Source organism: Sprattus sprattus (genome assembly GCF_963457725.1).
Source record: "Sprattus sprattus genome assembly, chromosome: 19".
Lineage (NCBI taxonomy): Eukaryota > Metazoa > Chordata > Actinopteri > Clupeiformes > Clupeidae > Sprattus > Sprattus sprattus.
Window position 1 is genome coordinate 1,805,108 of NC_137917.1, and position 17,551 is coordinate 1,822,658.

Here is a 17,551-nt window from a genome sequence, read left to right on the forward strand (position 1 = left end):
AAACCTAAAAATCATGGCAATTTTTGAGAATTCCCGCAGCACATTCAGTCACTTTTGGTCACAACAACAATTGCAACATCCTGGTGAGAATACTGATTCAACACCGACAAAGGAAGGTGCCCACTTGACAGCCTGAGTGAAATGCTGGGTTAATGTGTTATGTATTATAACTTACATGGGCAAAGTTGTTGTGTATGGGTACTTGCATGGGATAATGAGAAGTCACCAACCACCCGCTCATGGAATTTAAAATATCCTGTGGAAAACATAAAAAAAGAGTTAAGCACATGACAACTTATTTATTTTCTAGATATGACCAAGGGGTGTACATCTACACACCAATAAAAGAGCACTTGGAGGGTGCAGACCTCTGCCAAGTCCAAATGCTCTATCTGGCAATACTACAGAAAGCGAAAGAAAATTCCTGCATCCGCCCGGTTGCTCCTGATCCTCTGCATGATGGGTTTCATCCTTGGCCCATGCAACACCCCTACACCAAGGGTCAGCCCAAGCGTTTTTGCGTTATCCTGCTGACAAACAAACTGCAATAAAAACATAACCTTTCAAGCTTCTCAGCATTAGTTTTTTTCACACTTTTATATAGAGCCTATATGAAACGGATTGCGTGCCACCTTGAAATGCAAATACAACTTTGGATGAGGGGGAAAACAATTGTCATGACCTTGTTTTACAGTGCGCGGCACGCAGAAACATGCCCATTCATTCTGTAGAGCATAGAGGTCAGACACTGATGTTGGACGAGTAGGCCTGGCATGCAATCTCCGTTCCAGTTCATCCCAAAGATGCTCGATGGGGCTGAGGACAGGGCTCTGTGAGGGCCAGTCAAGTTCTTCCACACAGAACTCATCAAACCATGTCAGCTATGTAATCAGCAGAGCGTTGGCGACTTTTACTCACCAAGCGCCTTAGCAGTCGTTGACCCCGCTTTGTGATTGAACGTGGTCTTCCGCTCTGTGGCTGAGTTGTTGTTGTTCCTGAAGGCTTCCACTTTCTAACATCACTTACAGTTGACCGTGGAATATCCAGCAGGAAGAAATTTCACGAACCGTCTTATTGCAAGGGTGGCATCCTATCACAGTACCACGCTTGAAGTTACTGAGCTCTTCAAAACGACCCATTTTGTATCATAAATGTTTACAAGTAAGATAATAAATCCATCGAATGAAGACTTCTCCAGCTCACAGCGTCTGGATAAGCCCGCCTTTCTGAGAGTGACGTTTGCACGCTCTACGGTATGCCACTTGTGAGCAAGAGCCAAAAGCGCGGACAGTGGAATTACAGGGTGATTAGGAGGTAAGAGACTAAAACAACCATCATGTGTAGAATTTGTTTAATCGTATTGTTGTATAAATTCATTGGGTAAAATATGATTCGTGCTACAATCTTTATATTGGTCAGAAAAACACATATAGTAGAGGTCGCATTTGGATTGCTTTTTGGGCCTCTGTGCTGCCGTCGTTTTCAGAGCCTTCGAGGACATAAGCCCCATCCCCATTGCTTTCTTATTGGATAGTTGAATGGACAGTGCAAGTCAATTGGACAACTTTAACGCCACTCAAGCAACAGACTGTGGGAAGTGTCGATTCTAGCTGAATTTTGCTAACTTAGCTTAGAACTTGCTGTTGGCGAGAAATGAGAAAAGAGCTGTAATGAATCATGTCGCTGAAGAATATTTACCTACATTACTAAATGTGGTACTAAATGTTCTTTAAATTATATAAAACCCTTTCCGGTATAGACAGTGATGTTTTTGTCTCATGCACGTTAACTAGCTAATGTTTCTCGTAAGTGTAAGCACAGAAGGCTGCTGGCTAACGTGCAAGCTAATGTTAGCGAGGTTCGCTACACATTTTTAGCAAGTAGGCTATGCGATGTGGGTACGTTAACTAAGCTAACTAACCGTCTGCAGGAAGGTGCGCCACTGATCTTTGAAGTCTAGCTAGTATTGTAAGATAAATTAGTTGTCATATGCGAAAGAATGGCAGCTGCTATACTGTCAGAGTTCGGAATATCATCTAGCTAGGTGTAGGCAACGTTACTTCGAAATACGGAAATGAGTTAAGGGTGCTAACACGAGTACCGGTGAACCGAAAACCAACACCGGCAACACGTCGGCGAGGACACATCATGAAATGTGATGAAATATGACTATGGACACAAAACATTACCTTACCATGGGCTAGGTTTGAACAACTGTAACTATGCTACATAGTTACCAAACTTAACAACGAATTGACCTTGCTGCGGTTCCTTTGAAGAGTACTTAGCTATCCAGGTTGAAATACAGTAGCCGTCTGTGGCGACCATCATCAATAAAGCAACAAACGTTACATTATACTGTAATTCTCACTGTAATTGATGACTTGCCGTGTATTTCCTTCGTGGTTACACTGACTGTGAATCCCACCTGACTGAAATTAGGCTATTTATAATTAATCTTATTCTATTATAGTAGTTCTGATGTCATTCGGCTAGTTTTTTTTTTTTTTTTTTTTTTGCAATTAGCTGTCTAAAAAAATCCTCGTGACACCTGAGACACTAAAAGGCTCTTAAAAAGTTTTCTTGGTGCCTTCAAGCCCCCACTCCCGTGCAGTGCAAGGACGTGCACTTGATAGTTTTTCCTGTTTCAAATGAAAATGCTCACTAAAGCAAAAACAATGCAACTCTGAAGGCATGCTAAAAGGGAAGGTTTCTAACCATTAGTATAATTTGTTTGGACAAGAGTTTCCTGGTTTCCTAATATTTGCATTTACAACACTTTAACATTTTACAGTCTCATTCTGTTTTACATTGCTAACATGTTATGAGATGATATAGTCTATAAAAGCAATATTACACCCTGTACTCATTACAGTACACATTCCCATGGAATAGTATTTAAATGTAGCCGGTTGAGCAACTGACGTGAACAAGTTATTGAAATAAAAAGCAACACTGCATTTTCATTTAAAAATGATTTCATTTTTAATGTCTGTCTGCTGCAGGCATTGTAGTTACTCCTTTTACTTTAAAAAAAAAAAAATCTAAATGTAATTTCCTCTGGGAGCCCAAATTTTCCGCATGCAATTGTACCTCTGCCATCCCACTATAATAGAGCTGAGTGATCAGACAATCTGTTTTCCTACAAGTCATGGGACTGTTACACTACGTTTGATCCAGAGCGGTTACTAAAACTTATAGGAAAACCTGAAAGTCATGAAAGTGCCACTAACTGGGGGAAAGTCATAGACAAAGATTTGTAGCACACGAGCAATCATTACACACTACTTTACAGTGAACGCAGGTATCAGATCATATTGCATATTGTATCAGATTCGGTGGCATCAGTATTCATTTAATTAAAATGTTATTGTTATGCAGCAAGCTTATTTTTTTCATCAGTGCAAAGTCAACAAACCAGGTTGCAGTCCATACGACTGCTTTTATTAATCAGAATTGAATGGTTTCTCTGCAGATGTATATATTGTGTATTGTAGACAAATATATTGAAATTATTTTTAGCAAGCCTTTGTATTGACCTTGCATATATAGTTGTGGTAGTCCAGGAAACGGTGAATGCCAGTTCATCTTATCTCTACTCAACACCTGTGTGTAGGTGGAAGAAATATGAAATGTGTTTATGACTATATATGAACGGCACATTTGTGAGTGGATGTTTTCTTCAAGTAGGAGAGCTCACAGAAACATTTCCACAACAGGTGATGATTTACACACTGCCTCTTCACACTACTACTGCAGAAGTTCCAATGCTGGAAATACTGGCATTTATGTTTTGGGTTTTATATTTGCACAGTTTTTGTTTCAGCGTGCCAGTTCACAGAAAACGTTACGTGAAACCGTTGGCTTTATTGGCACATTACTTGGCAGTCTGGAGACGGGCAAAAAGCATCATAACTTAACTAACACAAACAAACTGGAATACACCTTTTAAAATGTATTATCATGTATTGTCTTTGAAAGACCCACTGGTTATGTAAAAGTGTACAGTAGCTTCCTTCTGTCTTGTCTCAGAATGTTTTGATACTACAGGGTGGATGTTGTGTCTGTTTATTAACGGCTCTTCTTAATGCTGTAGAATGCTCCATTCACTTGAATGGGGCTTCCCAACGTTCTGCGGTCAGTTATTAACCGATAGCTGACCGTTGATATGCAATAATGACCACTGTCAAGAAAAAAAGTGGCCTTTTTGCCTCTGATTCACGTCTTTCGTGCACTCCGCAAGTAGTCCGGTAACTTATCAATGGAGTTTCAGCGGACGGTTGAGCAGCTGTGTTCTAAAGAATGTGCAACGTCTTTGAAGTTCAACGTCTTTGGCAAACTATTTCTCTGCTTTTTAACACTACGTATAGTAACAAATACATTGTAAAAAGACACACTGTGTTAAGGTATTTTTTTGTTTTGTCAAGTAGCCGTATAATAAGCGGGATAATGTATAGAACGCCGGTCATTGTCGGGAAAATAAGCCCCTTCAGGGTGAAGCAACACCCCTCCGCTTCGCTTCGCGTCGGGGTGTTGCTTCACCCTGTCGGGACTTATTTTCCCGACAATGACCAGCGTTCTATACATTATCCTTAACACAAGAACTTTTCCACATTTCACACCACACTGAACACACTTGCCAAGATGAAGAGATGTCGGCCTCAGGGCGTTTGAGGATAAACTAGAATATCTGTCAGTCTTTACTGGTCAAGGTGGAGAAAGGTGTCCATAGTCCCTTAGAGTTATTATTTGAACTTTAGTGAACTTTAATACATTTTAGATCAGGGGTCTTCAACGTTTTTCAGGCCAGGGACCCCCAAACTGATGGCGAGATGAGCAGGGACCCCCCTACTATATAAATTGCATAACATTTTGTTTATAATATACTGGGCCTAGTGCCAAATAAACATAGCCACCCTGTTATTGTGTATTCAATACTAAGCTATTCAAATAATACAAAGGTTAATATATTCATTAACATTTTTATTTTTTAACATTGAATTTAACCTAACATTTTTGAACATTGAATTTAATTTAACATTTAACAACATGAAAGGTACAGGGTGGCCGTGCCACTGCCATTTATAAACAAACATCCTTCATACAACTCTGAGCTAACAATTAATAACAACTTATTAAAATAATTCACAGATATATGTTTTTATTTCATCATACAAAGAAGGGACAGTGAATCCTCAAGCAACGGATAACGGAGGAGGAGTCTGGCGCATGGAGTTGTGTTGACAACATAGATGTTATAGTGAGATTGACAGGTCAACAAACCAATCACACTGCTAGCAAGTTGTTAAGCTTGCAGGTAGTAGCATGCTAACATTAGCTAGGGGGCTCACACACCTCGCAAATCCTCTCAGACTTATTTTTCAGTTACAATTAAGGTTTTTTGACCTTGTATAGTGTCTATTTCTCTTTATTTTTATTTTTTTTTAAATCTAAGCAAAAAAATGACAAACTAACAATTTATAGGTACAAACAAGACCAGCTATGGAGTTTGGTCTGCCATCTTTTATTTTTGATCTTCGCGCTCTTTAGACTTGAGCATAAACGCGTTCTGATTGGCTAGTGCCTGTGCTGTCGTATTTGCATGAAAGGCGCTGTGAGTGAACCGGTGCCCAGCTTGAGAGAGCTCCTGTGGGTAGCTGAATGTGTCGATTGGACTGAAAGATAACGTCTTCTCGATCAATTTATACGTTCGCTACAATATTTGGGATTTATGTTAATGTAAATTTAAAGGGAATAAATACAGGTTCGGAAGACATTTAAATTTGTGGGAAAAAAAATTGGTTGAATTTTTATTTTTATTTTTTTTTAAATATTAAAAAAAATGTCTTATCAACCAAAGATTTCGCGACCCCCCTGCAGTACCTCTGAGCGGACCCCCTGTTGAAGACCCCTGTTTTAGATCAAACATTTTATGGTTCTCAGCAGTTCAAAGAGTATGCTGCATCTATAAAGGAGAAATCATATTGTGCCACCGTAAGCCAAATCTGTCCATGGCAGAATACAACAGTCCATGCTTTCTGTTCAAACTCAGATCTCTCTTCCTTTTAACAGTATGTTAACTCCTTAAATGAGTACACATGCTTTTGAACTGACTGAACACGTTTCATGACTTTAAAACATAGTTAGACAAAATGGCCTAATGAAAGACAACTCTTGCAATTTAAAAGCTGTGTAATGGAAAAGATTGAAATTTGTCCACATATTTTTCTTCTACATATTTATAATAACAAAGCCATATGAATTCAGTTTTCAGTATCCTAGAATACACTACGCCAGGCTTAGATGTTTGAAAAAGGGCCTCAGTAATATTTGTTCATGGCCCATTATACTTTTTCCCCTTAGATTTTTCCCCTCCATATTTTCCCGGAAAACCTTATTTCTTCCCCTGGACGAATGTCTTGGTGAGGAAAAATGCTTTATGAATACGGCTCATTGTGTTTATGGAGCCCAGCTGTGGGGGTCTGTAGTATTGTATGTGTCATTAGGTGCAGAATGTGTCTGAATGTGAGGTGGGGTCTGGCACGCCTAATGGAGTCCTCTATGCTGCATGGTAATTAGGCTATAGCGATCAGGCTCTGAGGGGAAATGGGAAGCAGCAGCAGGCCTTCAGAAGAGAGGCGCAATCTGACATGACATCTGACAGAGCAGTGCCATCACCAGGGTTACGTTTACCTCCGCCACCACCACCATCATCATCATCATCATCATCATCATCATCATTATGGTCCTATGCTCCACTGCAGACTGTTACACATTTTCTGTGGTGTAATATGAAAGCTTTAAAACATGATTGAAGTGCACTGTACATTTACAAATATGAAATGGATTGATATGATGCGATATGATGTTACATTTTCATCTATTTTAATGGTATGATTTCTAATTAGAGAAAACTATTGTGTTTGTAATGAATAGAAGCATATGTAACCAACTGTATTATATTAATGATGGCAACCTCATATAAAATGTATAAGGATGTGGGACTACATTTAAAAAAAGTCAAGCTGTGTTGATAAAAGTGTAAGGGTATTATCATTGCAAAACTTTCAATCATGATTCAATTGACATATATTATTTGTATTTGTTTATTTACAAATGTTGAGTATTGAGTACCGCTTTGAGTTAGTGCAACTTATTACCTTTTTGAATATTTTCTAAGATGAGCACTAGATGGCGACAAAACAGTGGCTATAGAACAGTTAAGAAAATACACCTAGAGGAATTTCTAAGAACACTTAAAACACACAGTAAAGCTTTCACTTTTGTTTATGTATAATTCTAAAGGTCAGTTATATATTAACATCCTAAAAAATATATTTTGTCTTTGCAGAATAAAGGCGAAGAGCCATTAAAATGGACACAAGGCCAAAAAGAAAACTAAGATCTGCGAAAGAGGAAACTGAAGATGGAAACAAAGATGAAGAGCCTCATAGTGACCCGGGAAGTAGTTCCAGAGTTGAAATGGAAGCAGCTGAAATTCCTACCACACCTTCAAAGAAAGATGAGGTCACCAGTGGAAGTTCTAAATCACAGGAGTCCCAGTCCTCGGCAGTGGATGGTTCTGGTCAACACAAGCAGCTGAACATAACTCCCACTAAAGAGAGAGATGATGACTGTACTTGCTCTCTGTGTGACTTTGTAGCAAAAACCCCAACTGCCCTGAAGATTCATGCTAAAAGAAAGCATTTCCGCAGAGGTGGGGGTTCTCGGAGTGAAAGTGCCCAGGGCAAGAAGACCAACAAAGAGGTATCGCAAGCGGTTTCCGTCAGAGCTAAGAGACATGATGACAAGAAGAGCTCACAACATGGAGAACACAATCCACAAGCTACAGTGACCTTAACGCCACTTCAACAGGACGTCAGTGCAGTCGCGCATTGCAAAGATTCGGGGCTGCCACCTCCAGGTGAAGCTGTGAGTTCAGAAGAGCAGACTGAAAGCAGTCATGTCAGCCCCACCCAGTTGCTCCTGGAGATGGTTGATCCTTCTGCAGGAGGGACTAGACAGGTTTTAGATAGAAAGGAAATGTCCTCTACAGAAGAGATATGTGAACATGGAGAAAGCCAAACAAAATCAGAGCCCAGTTCTGACACTTGTGTTAAAACGAAACTCAAAGAGAGCGACTTGAAAGAGGGAGAGTGTCCAAAAAAGATAGGAAAACGGGGCCTAAAAGCCAGGACTGTGCATGCGTGCACCCACTGTGGCCACGAGTTTCGGGACAAGCCCAGTCTGGTGACTCATGTCAAGAGACGCCACACAAAAGAGATGAGCTATTTCTGTGAGCTCTGCTCCTATGCCTGCGTCGCCAAATGCGATTACGAAAAGCACTGTGTGAGCAATAAGCACAAAAGGAGAGTAGCAGAAAACTGTGAGATGTTGAGGCCTTTGCCCCCCCCGGATCGTAATGAGACGGAGGAGCAGCAGGACCAGAGTGGAGGTGCTCAGGCAACTCCGACTAGGGCAGTAAAGCGCTCAGCCAGCGGCAGGCCACAGCTGCAGTGCGGGAGCTGTGCTTTCAGGGCCAGCACTTCCGCCCTACTGGAGAGTCACGCTAGACTGAAGCACCCAGCTGAGCACCGCTTCCACTGCAAGGCCTGCCACTATTACACTGCCACTACTGAGGGCATGGAGGCCCACTTAGCCGGCGAAGCCCATCAACGGGTTGCCAAGGAGAAAAACATAGGAGCCTCGTACGAGGACTGCGTCGAGAAGGTTTTAGTGATCCTGTCGCAGAATGTCCAGAGGACGAGTGATGGGGCGAACGTGGATGGCGGAGCACCTGAGGACATGAAGGAAGCTGGGATTGATGAGATGCAGGAAGCAGAGAAAGCAGTGGAAGGCGTGTCCACTGATGAGAAAAGTGAGGATGGCTCCCCAGCCAAAAGGAAAAGGGGAAGACCAAAGGTGGCAAACGTAACAACATGCCACTACTGTGGCCTCGTTGCTTCCAATGCAACTAACCTTAGTGTGCACATACGTCGCAGGCACAGTCACCAGTACAGTTATGCTTGCAAACTCTGCAGCTATTACTGTGTGACAAAAGGGGATATGGACCGTCACTGTGTCACCAAAAAGCACCGTAAGCGTTCAGAGGCTGCTGGCAGTGCAGACGCTGTCGTACAAGTTCTGAGTGTGAACCAAGCTGGAAAAGATGTTGAGGACGAGGCAATGCAAGTGGATGGGTCCGATGATGTAGGGACTAGCCAGTCTGAAGGAGATGCTACCATAGCAGAGTCAGTGGCAGATAGCGAGATGCCTTCCGAAACAACAGACAAATCTGACGCTCAGAGTAGCCCAAACTCAAAAAGCTTTCCCCTGAAGAAGAGCAAGTATGACTCGGTCAATTCTTGTGCACACTGTGACTTTGTGGCCCATTCCATTCCATCACTTGAACTACATGTAAAGAGGAAGCACACCAAAGATTTCGAGTTTGTGTGCCTGGCGTGCAACTACTACGCAGTGACCCGCAGAGAGATGTCACGCCATGCGTCCACAGACAAGCACAAACAGAAGAGTCAGCTCTATCAAGAAAGGAGCTCAGGGAAAGACGTTGACGCATCAAACAACAGTCAAAAGCTAGGCGATGCTGCTGAGCAGAATTCGGCCAATGCGGCCGTGCTTGTAGAGCCTCCTACTACAGAGCAAGTCCAGGCATCAGAAGCAGAATCTGAACACTGTGAATCTGTTCCTGACCAAACTGCTGTTACACCAAACGCTGAGGTTTCCAGTGATCAAGTAATAGAAAAAGTGACCTCGGAGGATGGTGTGAATGATGAAAAGGTGTCTGAGATAGAAGGTCATGAAGTGGCTCAAGACTCTGCTGTGACCCAAGATACAGTTACAATAAAACTAGACCCAAATGACACCGAAACAGTCCTGGATGCCCCACCTGTGAAGGATACTCTAGAAAGAGAAACAGAGCCAGAGGAAGAAGGCTTGGATGATTATGATGAGGAAGAAGAAGATCTGATCGAGGGCAAATGTGACGGCTCTTTTACCGATAAGCAGTTGGTCAGAGCAATCCCATTTGATTCATGTATCATCGCTCTGAAGGGTTTGCCGGAAGGTGAGTCAACCCAGCAGGATGGCATCACAAGTTTAGGAGGTGCTACTAGCAGTATTATGGTGACTGGTGTCTCAAGCCCTATGAAAGTCCGGAGAAGCAAATCACTGTGCCCCGCTAATCGGGCGTTGACACCTGGTCAGCGAATCAGGTGTGAGGACTGTGGCTTCATGGCGGACGGCCTTAGCGGTTTAAATGTTCACATCTCAATGAAACACCCATCAAAAGATAAGCACTTTCATTGCCTGTTATGTGGCAAGTCCTTTTACACCGAGAGTAACCTGCACCAACACCTGACGAGCGCAGCTCACCTACGCAACGAGCAGGCCAGCATTGAGGAGCTCCCTGAGGGTGGTGCCACCTTCAAGTGCGTCAAGTGCAACGACCCCTTTGAGACGGAGCAGGAACTGTTTGTGCACATCAAAGAGAAGCACGAGGAGCTGCTGCGGGAGGTCAACAAGTACGTCTTGGAGGACACAGAGCAGATAAACCGTGAACGTGAGGAAAACCAGGGCAGTGTGTGCAAGCACTGTGGCAAGGTGTGCAAGAGCAGCAACTCCATGGCCTTCCTTGCCCATGTGCGCACCCATACAGGTATGCATTCATTCTATTCTTTAGTCCATGTCTTGTGTGCAGTTATCATTACAGTGATTCATTGCCATCTAGTTAGATAGCTGCCTTTGTAAAAAAATATTTTGCCTACACGACAAACACCCTTTTTTCACATAGGAGGACCAGTTGCACCATAGATTGGACATATGTTTGATTTGCCATCAGAGCATTTTTTTTAAACAAACTACTACTCTCTCCTCCATATCTATATTTTGAATTTATGAATCCTGTAAGCCTAACAGTTGTCTTATGTGTAGTGTACTAAAGCTGCAGTAGATATGGTGTAAGCAACTTTAAGAAAAGGTAAAAGTATCTGGATCAAGCTCTAGCAGGAGAGACACTAATGGACTCTAGATGAGGATTCCCTGAGCAACGCCTAGTCAAAGACATGTTTGACTCATAATTGATGTGTCCATTTCAAGGATTCAGTTGTAATTATAGCCAATAAGTCTCGATAAACGTGTTAGGGCGGCAGCTAAAAGCACAGGCAACCAAAACGAGAGGTAGGATAATAATTTAAAATAATCAATGTGGACATTGTCAAAGCCATTAATTTCCCCTGTGTGTGTGTGTGTGTGTGTGTGTGTGTGTGTGTGTGTGTAAGATATGCACATGTATGTGTCCATGTTTGTGGTTTGCCGATTATCCCCAATCCATTAAGGCTTCTTCTGCCTATTTATAATGCAAAGCAGGGCTGAGCTGGTCAGGGATGTGACTGGGAAACGTCCAGCAGGTTAAGAACAGAGGGCTTCTCCATTACTCTTCCTTGACGATGTGTATTAATTGCTTTTAAAATCAACTTAATGCAGGAACAAGAAGTGAGGGCGCCATCAATAAATGCCCCTTTCTGCTTCCTTCAGTCCATCCCTCCATTTGGCTGAAACTTAAATGGGACTTTAATTGTAGCGTATAGTTGTGTTATCTATCTTTCGGTGAGAGTTAGTGTGAGTAATTTAGCTGTAGTGATTCTGTTAATATTATAGAACAGAGAAAATAAGATGGCTGATAAGAAAGTGAGGGAACGCAGGAGGGAATGTTTTCTGATATTATGTACCGTAGGTCTTGAGGTGAGACATTGAGGTATTGTGAGTTATTGTTTCCTGGCCTGAGTACCACAACACAATAAAGAGACAATGTTTCATATGTGTTATATTGCTGTAGTGTGCCAGCGTGACATTATCAAGGTATTGCAATTCAAGAGATTGCATTATCCTTCACATGCATCACTGAAAAGATAGGACCAAAATAAAAATGGAATTAACATCACAACACGTCATACTTCATGTTTAAGTAAATCTGCCCATTTTTTTTTATGTTTGTCCAAAACAGGATTAATCCTTTGTTCGTGCCCCGTTTTAACTCCTGCCGGATTTACCTTTTATCACGTGGAAAGGATGATAGTGCTTCATAGTTCACTTGCCTTATGGAAGTGTGCTACTTAAGAAAATGAAAAAAGTGACAACCGAACCGATGTGTTCATCAAAATCAAGGGCAAATTCATGTCTCAAGTAAACAGAGTCTTCTTTCATGTGTGTGTTTGGAGGCTCTGTCCGCTGACTTGGGCTATTTGAAACATTATCGTTATTTGTGGAATGCACACTTTTTTTGGGGATCTGACAGAATGATGATGATGATGATTATTATTATTACATCCCTTCATTACATGGAATTAGTCACTTTTCTGTTGCTGGTCATTTATTCTGAGAAACTTTTCTCTGCGGCTGTGGACTATGGCTGTGAGGTCCGCCAGTATTTGTGCTGGGAGCGCATCCAGATAATTTTAATTAAGCCAGGGTTTTATTTAGTTGATTAATTAGTGAAATCAGGCGATGGTGGGAGGCTTTACAAGTATTTGTCAATTTGTCCCCTGAAAAAAGCACTTTTTTCTTTCCTCCAGTGAGGACAAAGCTAGATTTGCATTTTGAGCTAAATTGGTCACTTTTTCACTGAAAAGAGCTGTCCGACCTTTGGTGAACCTGGGTGGGGGAGAGTAATGGCTACACAGGCACTGAGCGCACACATAAACGGAGCCTCTCTCCCTTTCCTTCTGAAGTCTGAGGACACTTGGAAAGGATTCCTTGATGTATTTGTTTTTGTTTCTCCTCCCTACTGTTAGATAGACATATTTGCATTGTAGCCTAAAGGGTATAACTGCGCACCCCATGTAATGCACAAGCCAATGTTTTACTTCCAAGTAATAATATCTTGATTAATTTATTAAGTTTCATGTTGTTTTTACACTTAATTTCACTGTCCCAAGCATGACTGAAATCCTCCGTTATTCTTTTAAAAAGCAGGGAAAAAAAGGTTGAGGCTAAAGTGAACTTGGCTTTTTTTTTCTTCAGGAGGAATGGAGGTTTTTAAGGAGATGAATTAGTCATCCCGAGTCCCAACCCAGACGTGAGAACATCACATTACCGTTGTGCGCAACAGTATTAATTTAACATGACACCGCATTGATGGTCGATTTCAGCTTCCCACGACAGACTGCTTAAGTGGAGCGCTGGAATTATAATTTGATATGAAGCGACGACTGAGAGATGTAACATCTCTCTTCCCCTGCCATGTTTCATATGCACCGGGGCCATCTGGCTGCCTTTTTTCTCCTCGATCCCACCGGTGGAGGTAGCAGCCTCCACCTTGACACAGTGATGGGGCGAGAGGGCTTGATGGGTGTGTTGCGGTAGAGTGAAGAGAGCCTTCCGATTTGCTGCCACTCAGCTGTGAAACACACACCCGCTCTCTCTCTCGCCCATTTGTGGGACTTGTTAGCGCGCGCTTGGCTTTCAATCTTCGTTATGGCATTAAGATTCGATGTGTCGTGCAGCGAGCCTGTGGCAAGTGAACCGTGCATGAACGTATTAGTAATCTACACAAAGTGCTTAATCAAATCAGTGGGCTCTCCTGGAATAAATATTGCACAACGTCTTTGGATATTTGCTATGAGGAGGGGTTACTCATATCTCCACATAAATGCGTTTAGAGTGTCTAAGTGAGATGAGTGATAGGCTCGCCGTTTCCACAATAAAAATGGCCTCCACGGAAACCCAGCAGAGTTTTTCTTCCAGGGTCTTCTGTTTAGAGCTGCTTGTCAGGTCCACTCTCACCCTTCCTAGTCTGGTCCAGCTCCTTACAGTCCATACTACAGCATTGCTCTTTAATGACCAATGGCAAAGGAAGACTGAAGCACTCTCTCAAAGCAAGCCCCTCCCTGTACAGATTTATAAATGACATTAATTAGCAGTAAACTTCTACAGCGGCCGTGGCAGAGTGATTAGTGCCTAAATGATGGAACTGGGTGGCAAGCACACTTTGGATTGATTTACGTTTTCAACCTGACCTTTGAATCCAATTTACACACCCAGTCGCTAAGGAAAGGAAAGGGAAGGAAAAGAGGAGGAGAGAAAAGGAGGGAGGTTGAGCAGGAGCGAGAGCAAGGCCCAGAGCTTTAACTATCTGCTGTTCAAATCTAGGTCAGAGGAAAGTGATGAACGCAATTTAGGTTTTTAAAAAATTCAGATTTATGTGAGGTTGTTAATTTCAAAGCAACCCCATTTGTTTAAAAAGTTAACGGTATACTGTACACTTCACTGGAGGATTCCACAAAGTTGGTACACCATGAGCCTGAAGATTCCTTCTAATGTCTTGATCTTGACACAGTGTGAGGAATATGCCCCATGAGGCCCGTCATTTATATTTCACCTTGGTGATTCTTTGGTCTACATTATTTGGGAATGTGAGTGCCTTGAGTGTCAAAGAGTTGACGTTGTTTTCTTCATCCCTCTCTTCAGGATCCAAACCCTTCCGCTGTAAGATCTGTAACTTCGCCACTGCCCAGCTTGGCGACGCTCGCAACCACGTGAAACGACACCTGGGAATGAGGGAGTACAAGTGCCACGTCTGCGGGTGAGTACCACAGCAATCACTTCCCTTAAGCTGGGGGTCGTGCCCAAGTACATGCAATTCAGTCCCCTTTCCTGTGCTCTGGTACTCTGTTTCCATGGTGACACACACATGAAGATGTTTAGTTACTTACTTGCTTCCTCAGTAATTTGTGGTAAAGTGTGTTAGAATTGTTCCATTAAGTTTACGGTTTTTGGGTTGTGATTCTGCCACATTAGAGCAGGGGAGGGGGGGTGCTGGAGTGGGCTCAGTTAAACACAGCTCAGGCCTTAATGAGAAAAAAGGTTCACGTTCTGCAGACCCTCCAGCTAAAGCTGTTTTCTCAAGTGCTATAAATGTGTTGGGTCTTTGGCAAAGTGTATGATTAAAACACGCACACACACACACACAAACACACACACACACACTCACACACACTTACGCACCCACTCAAACACAGATACCGTATTTTTGGGACTATAAGGCGCACTTACAAGCCTTTAATTTGATCAAAAAACGACTTAGAATCAGGAGCGCCTTATATATGGATTAATTCTGGTTGCGCTCTGTCAAAATGTTTTAGTCAGCTTTGGTAAACTACAAAGCCGCGCCGTTTGCAGCATTACGGTTAACGTATTTTATATAAAACCTCGAACAGTTCATTGCTTCTGACCACTGCTGGTCTATTTGCTGGTGACTCGCACTGCGGTCCAAAGCTAAGAGAGCTCTCTTGACTCCTCCTCTTGACTCCTCGATGCCCCGACTCCTCGATGCCCAGTAAGTGACGAGAGGTCAAGAGACCGTTAATTTTCAACATTCGGGACACTCTAATCAGAGAGGATGTGGCATCATCACGCTGTGTGTACGTATCTGCTCGCACTAGCGCGCTCTGTCAGACTGCAGTATGTGGTGCCGTCACTCTGTGCGTTAGCAAGCACGTTGTTAGCAAGCGAGCAATCATAATAAGCTACTGACATCGACATGGCTAACGTATACCTCCCTAACGAATTCAGACAATTCTTTGTTAATCAATCACGGCATAATTGCCCCCGCTAGTCAAGCGAAAAGTGTCCGATTAAAAGTGCACCAACGGGCTATTCCCGGGTGGTGAAATAGCCCATTGTACAGTCCCAGGTGGGGGGATAGCCAGCTGCTTAGCATAACTGCCATTTAGAACCAATGGTAATGCTACCAAGCTAGGCTAGCTAGGTATGCTAACTCGGTATACATCGTGAATAACCACCAAAATACTCATGTCACTGGCTTTAATTTGAGAATGGCATGTTATTAGTACATTTAATATCAGTACAGTTGTTTAATTACTGCTGATATGTATATTTACGGTCTGTAGCCTTGTGGTCTTCTGACTCTGCTATCATAGCCACCGTAGCCATTATGTCCGCCATTGTTTTCAAAATAAAACGAAAAGCTCTGGTTGGGAATGGCGCACAGAGTTATGGGTAATAATGCCACCATTAGGGCATCAAGGAAGCTCAGACCCTCTCTTGAAAAATGACCGTTATGTGACGTATTTCAAGGAGTCGGACAAAAGCGGAACTGAAGGTTTAAGAGCAATGGGACACTCCTTGCTCTCTTGATAGGAAGGAAGGAAGGAAGGAAGGACCTTTGGAATGGGGGGTCGGTGTAGGAAGTGCCTTCTCTACAGCTAGCTTGAAATGACGGGGCGCGGGGGACAGTTTACCTCTGGGTCTCCCAAATGGAACTTGTTAGGTTTGAATTTTCCTCTGCTAAAGTAATAAACTAAGCCTACATGGTCATAGGCAAACTCATTATTCACATTTTTTGTTATTGTGAGTACCGTCTTACTTTCACCACTGATGTTATGCTAGGCTCAGGCAAGTTATCTCTGGTTAAAACTAGCTAACGTTAGCTATTCGCTAGCTAGCTAGACAGCTATCGTTATGGTGTTAATTATCTGACTGCGTGTGTTTTTTCCAAACGTTGTCATTTTAATCCATTAGCTACTAAAATGAGCACATCGATTGTTAAACCATTATTAAACTTAGCATTTTGAATGTTTAACAGCATTGCAGATGTTTGACACTGTCAGATAACTGACCTAGCAGCTGCGCTAGGACACTGCCCTGTCAGCATAGTAATTTGCTATGGATTAATGCTGGTAGCGTTGCTCTCTATCCATTAAATATGGAATGTATTTCACGTGTAGAACATATTTAGAATGGCTGACCTTACATAAAATGGCAGTGAAAGCCTGGAGACAAACAGTAGCCTAGGCTACCTCTGCCTGAAGGAGGGAGAATTGTGAGAGCATATCAGCATGATAACGTTATACTTATTAGCAGCGAGGCTAGCTAGCTACTAGTACTATGTGTTTCTATGTGTTTTTGCTTTATGCGCCTTATAGTTCGGTGCGCTTTATATACGGAAAAATATCTAAAATAGACTAATCATTGACAGTGCGCCTTATAATCCAGTGCGCCCTATAGTGCGGAAAATACGGTACACAAAAAAAGTGTTGTATCCCTACTACCACACACACCACTCACATGTAAGCAAACACACACAGCAAACGTGAAAAAAAAGAATTCTCCACACCACTTGCCTGTCCACCTGATAGAGAAGTTGTTTCACACCTTCCCTCCTCAGTCCCTCCCCGAACAGGTTTACTAAATACAGGTTTGGCTTTCACAAATCATGCGAACGGAAAGGGCCCCGTCCGCAGACCATGGCCCGCCGTGAGTGACGAATAGCCCTGGAGCTCGCTCCCTGGCTGATGGATGGTTCAGCCACCACTACGCCTTCCGCTAAAGAGCAGCAAACAAAAGAGCGCGGCACAGGATGGCGTAATTAAGGCCAGATTCGCTTGCTTGGTGCGTTTGGTATTTAAATGAGATGATAAACACTTTTCCGCTTTCCTTAATCTTAAGAGCAGAAGCATTCTTTTAATGGCCGGGGTTGCATTCCAGGTAATGTGTTTTGGAACTTTTCTTTTTT

At 42.6% G+C, this 17,551-nt stretch overlaps 1 protein-coding gene across 1 annotated transcript in view; it reads left to right on the forward strand.

Annotated features, from left to right (window-relative positions):
- Window positions 1-1,272: 1,272 nt before the first annotated feature.
- The window catches only part of znf407 (zinc finger protein 407), a 147,851-nt gene continuing 131,572 nt past the window's right edge, over window positions 1,273-17,551 (forward strand). Inside the window, exons 1-3 of the mRNA XM_080857949.1 lie at window positions 1,273-1,314; window positions 7,352-10,675; window positions 14,485-14,599. Coding sequence (XP_080714075.1) covers window positions 7,375-10,675; window positions 14,485-14,599 — 3,416 coding nt within the window. The 5' untranslated portion in view covers window positions 1,273-1,314; window positions 7,352-7,374. The remainder of the gene's footprint in view (window positions 1,315-7,351; window positions 10,676-14,484; window positions 14,600-17,551) is intronic.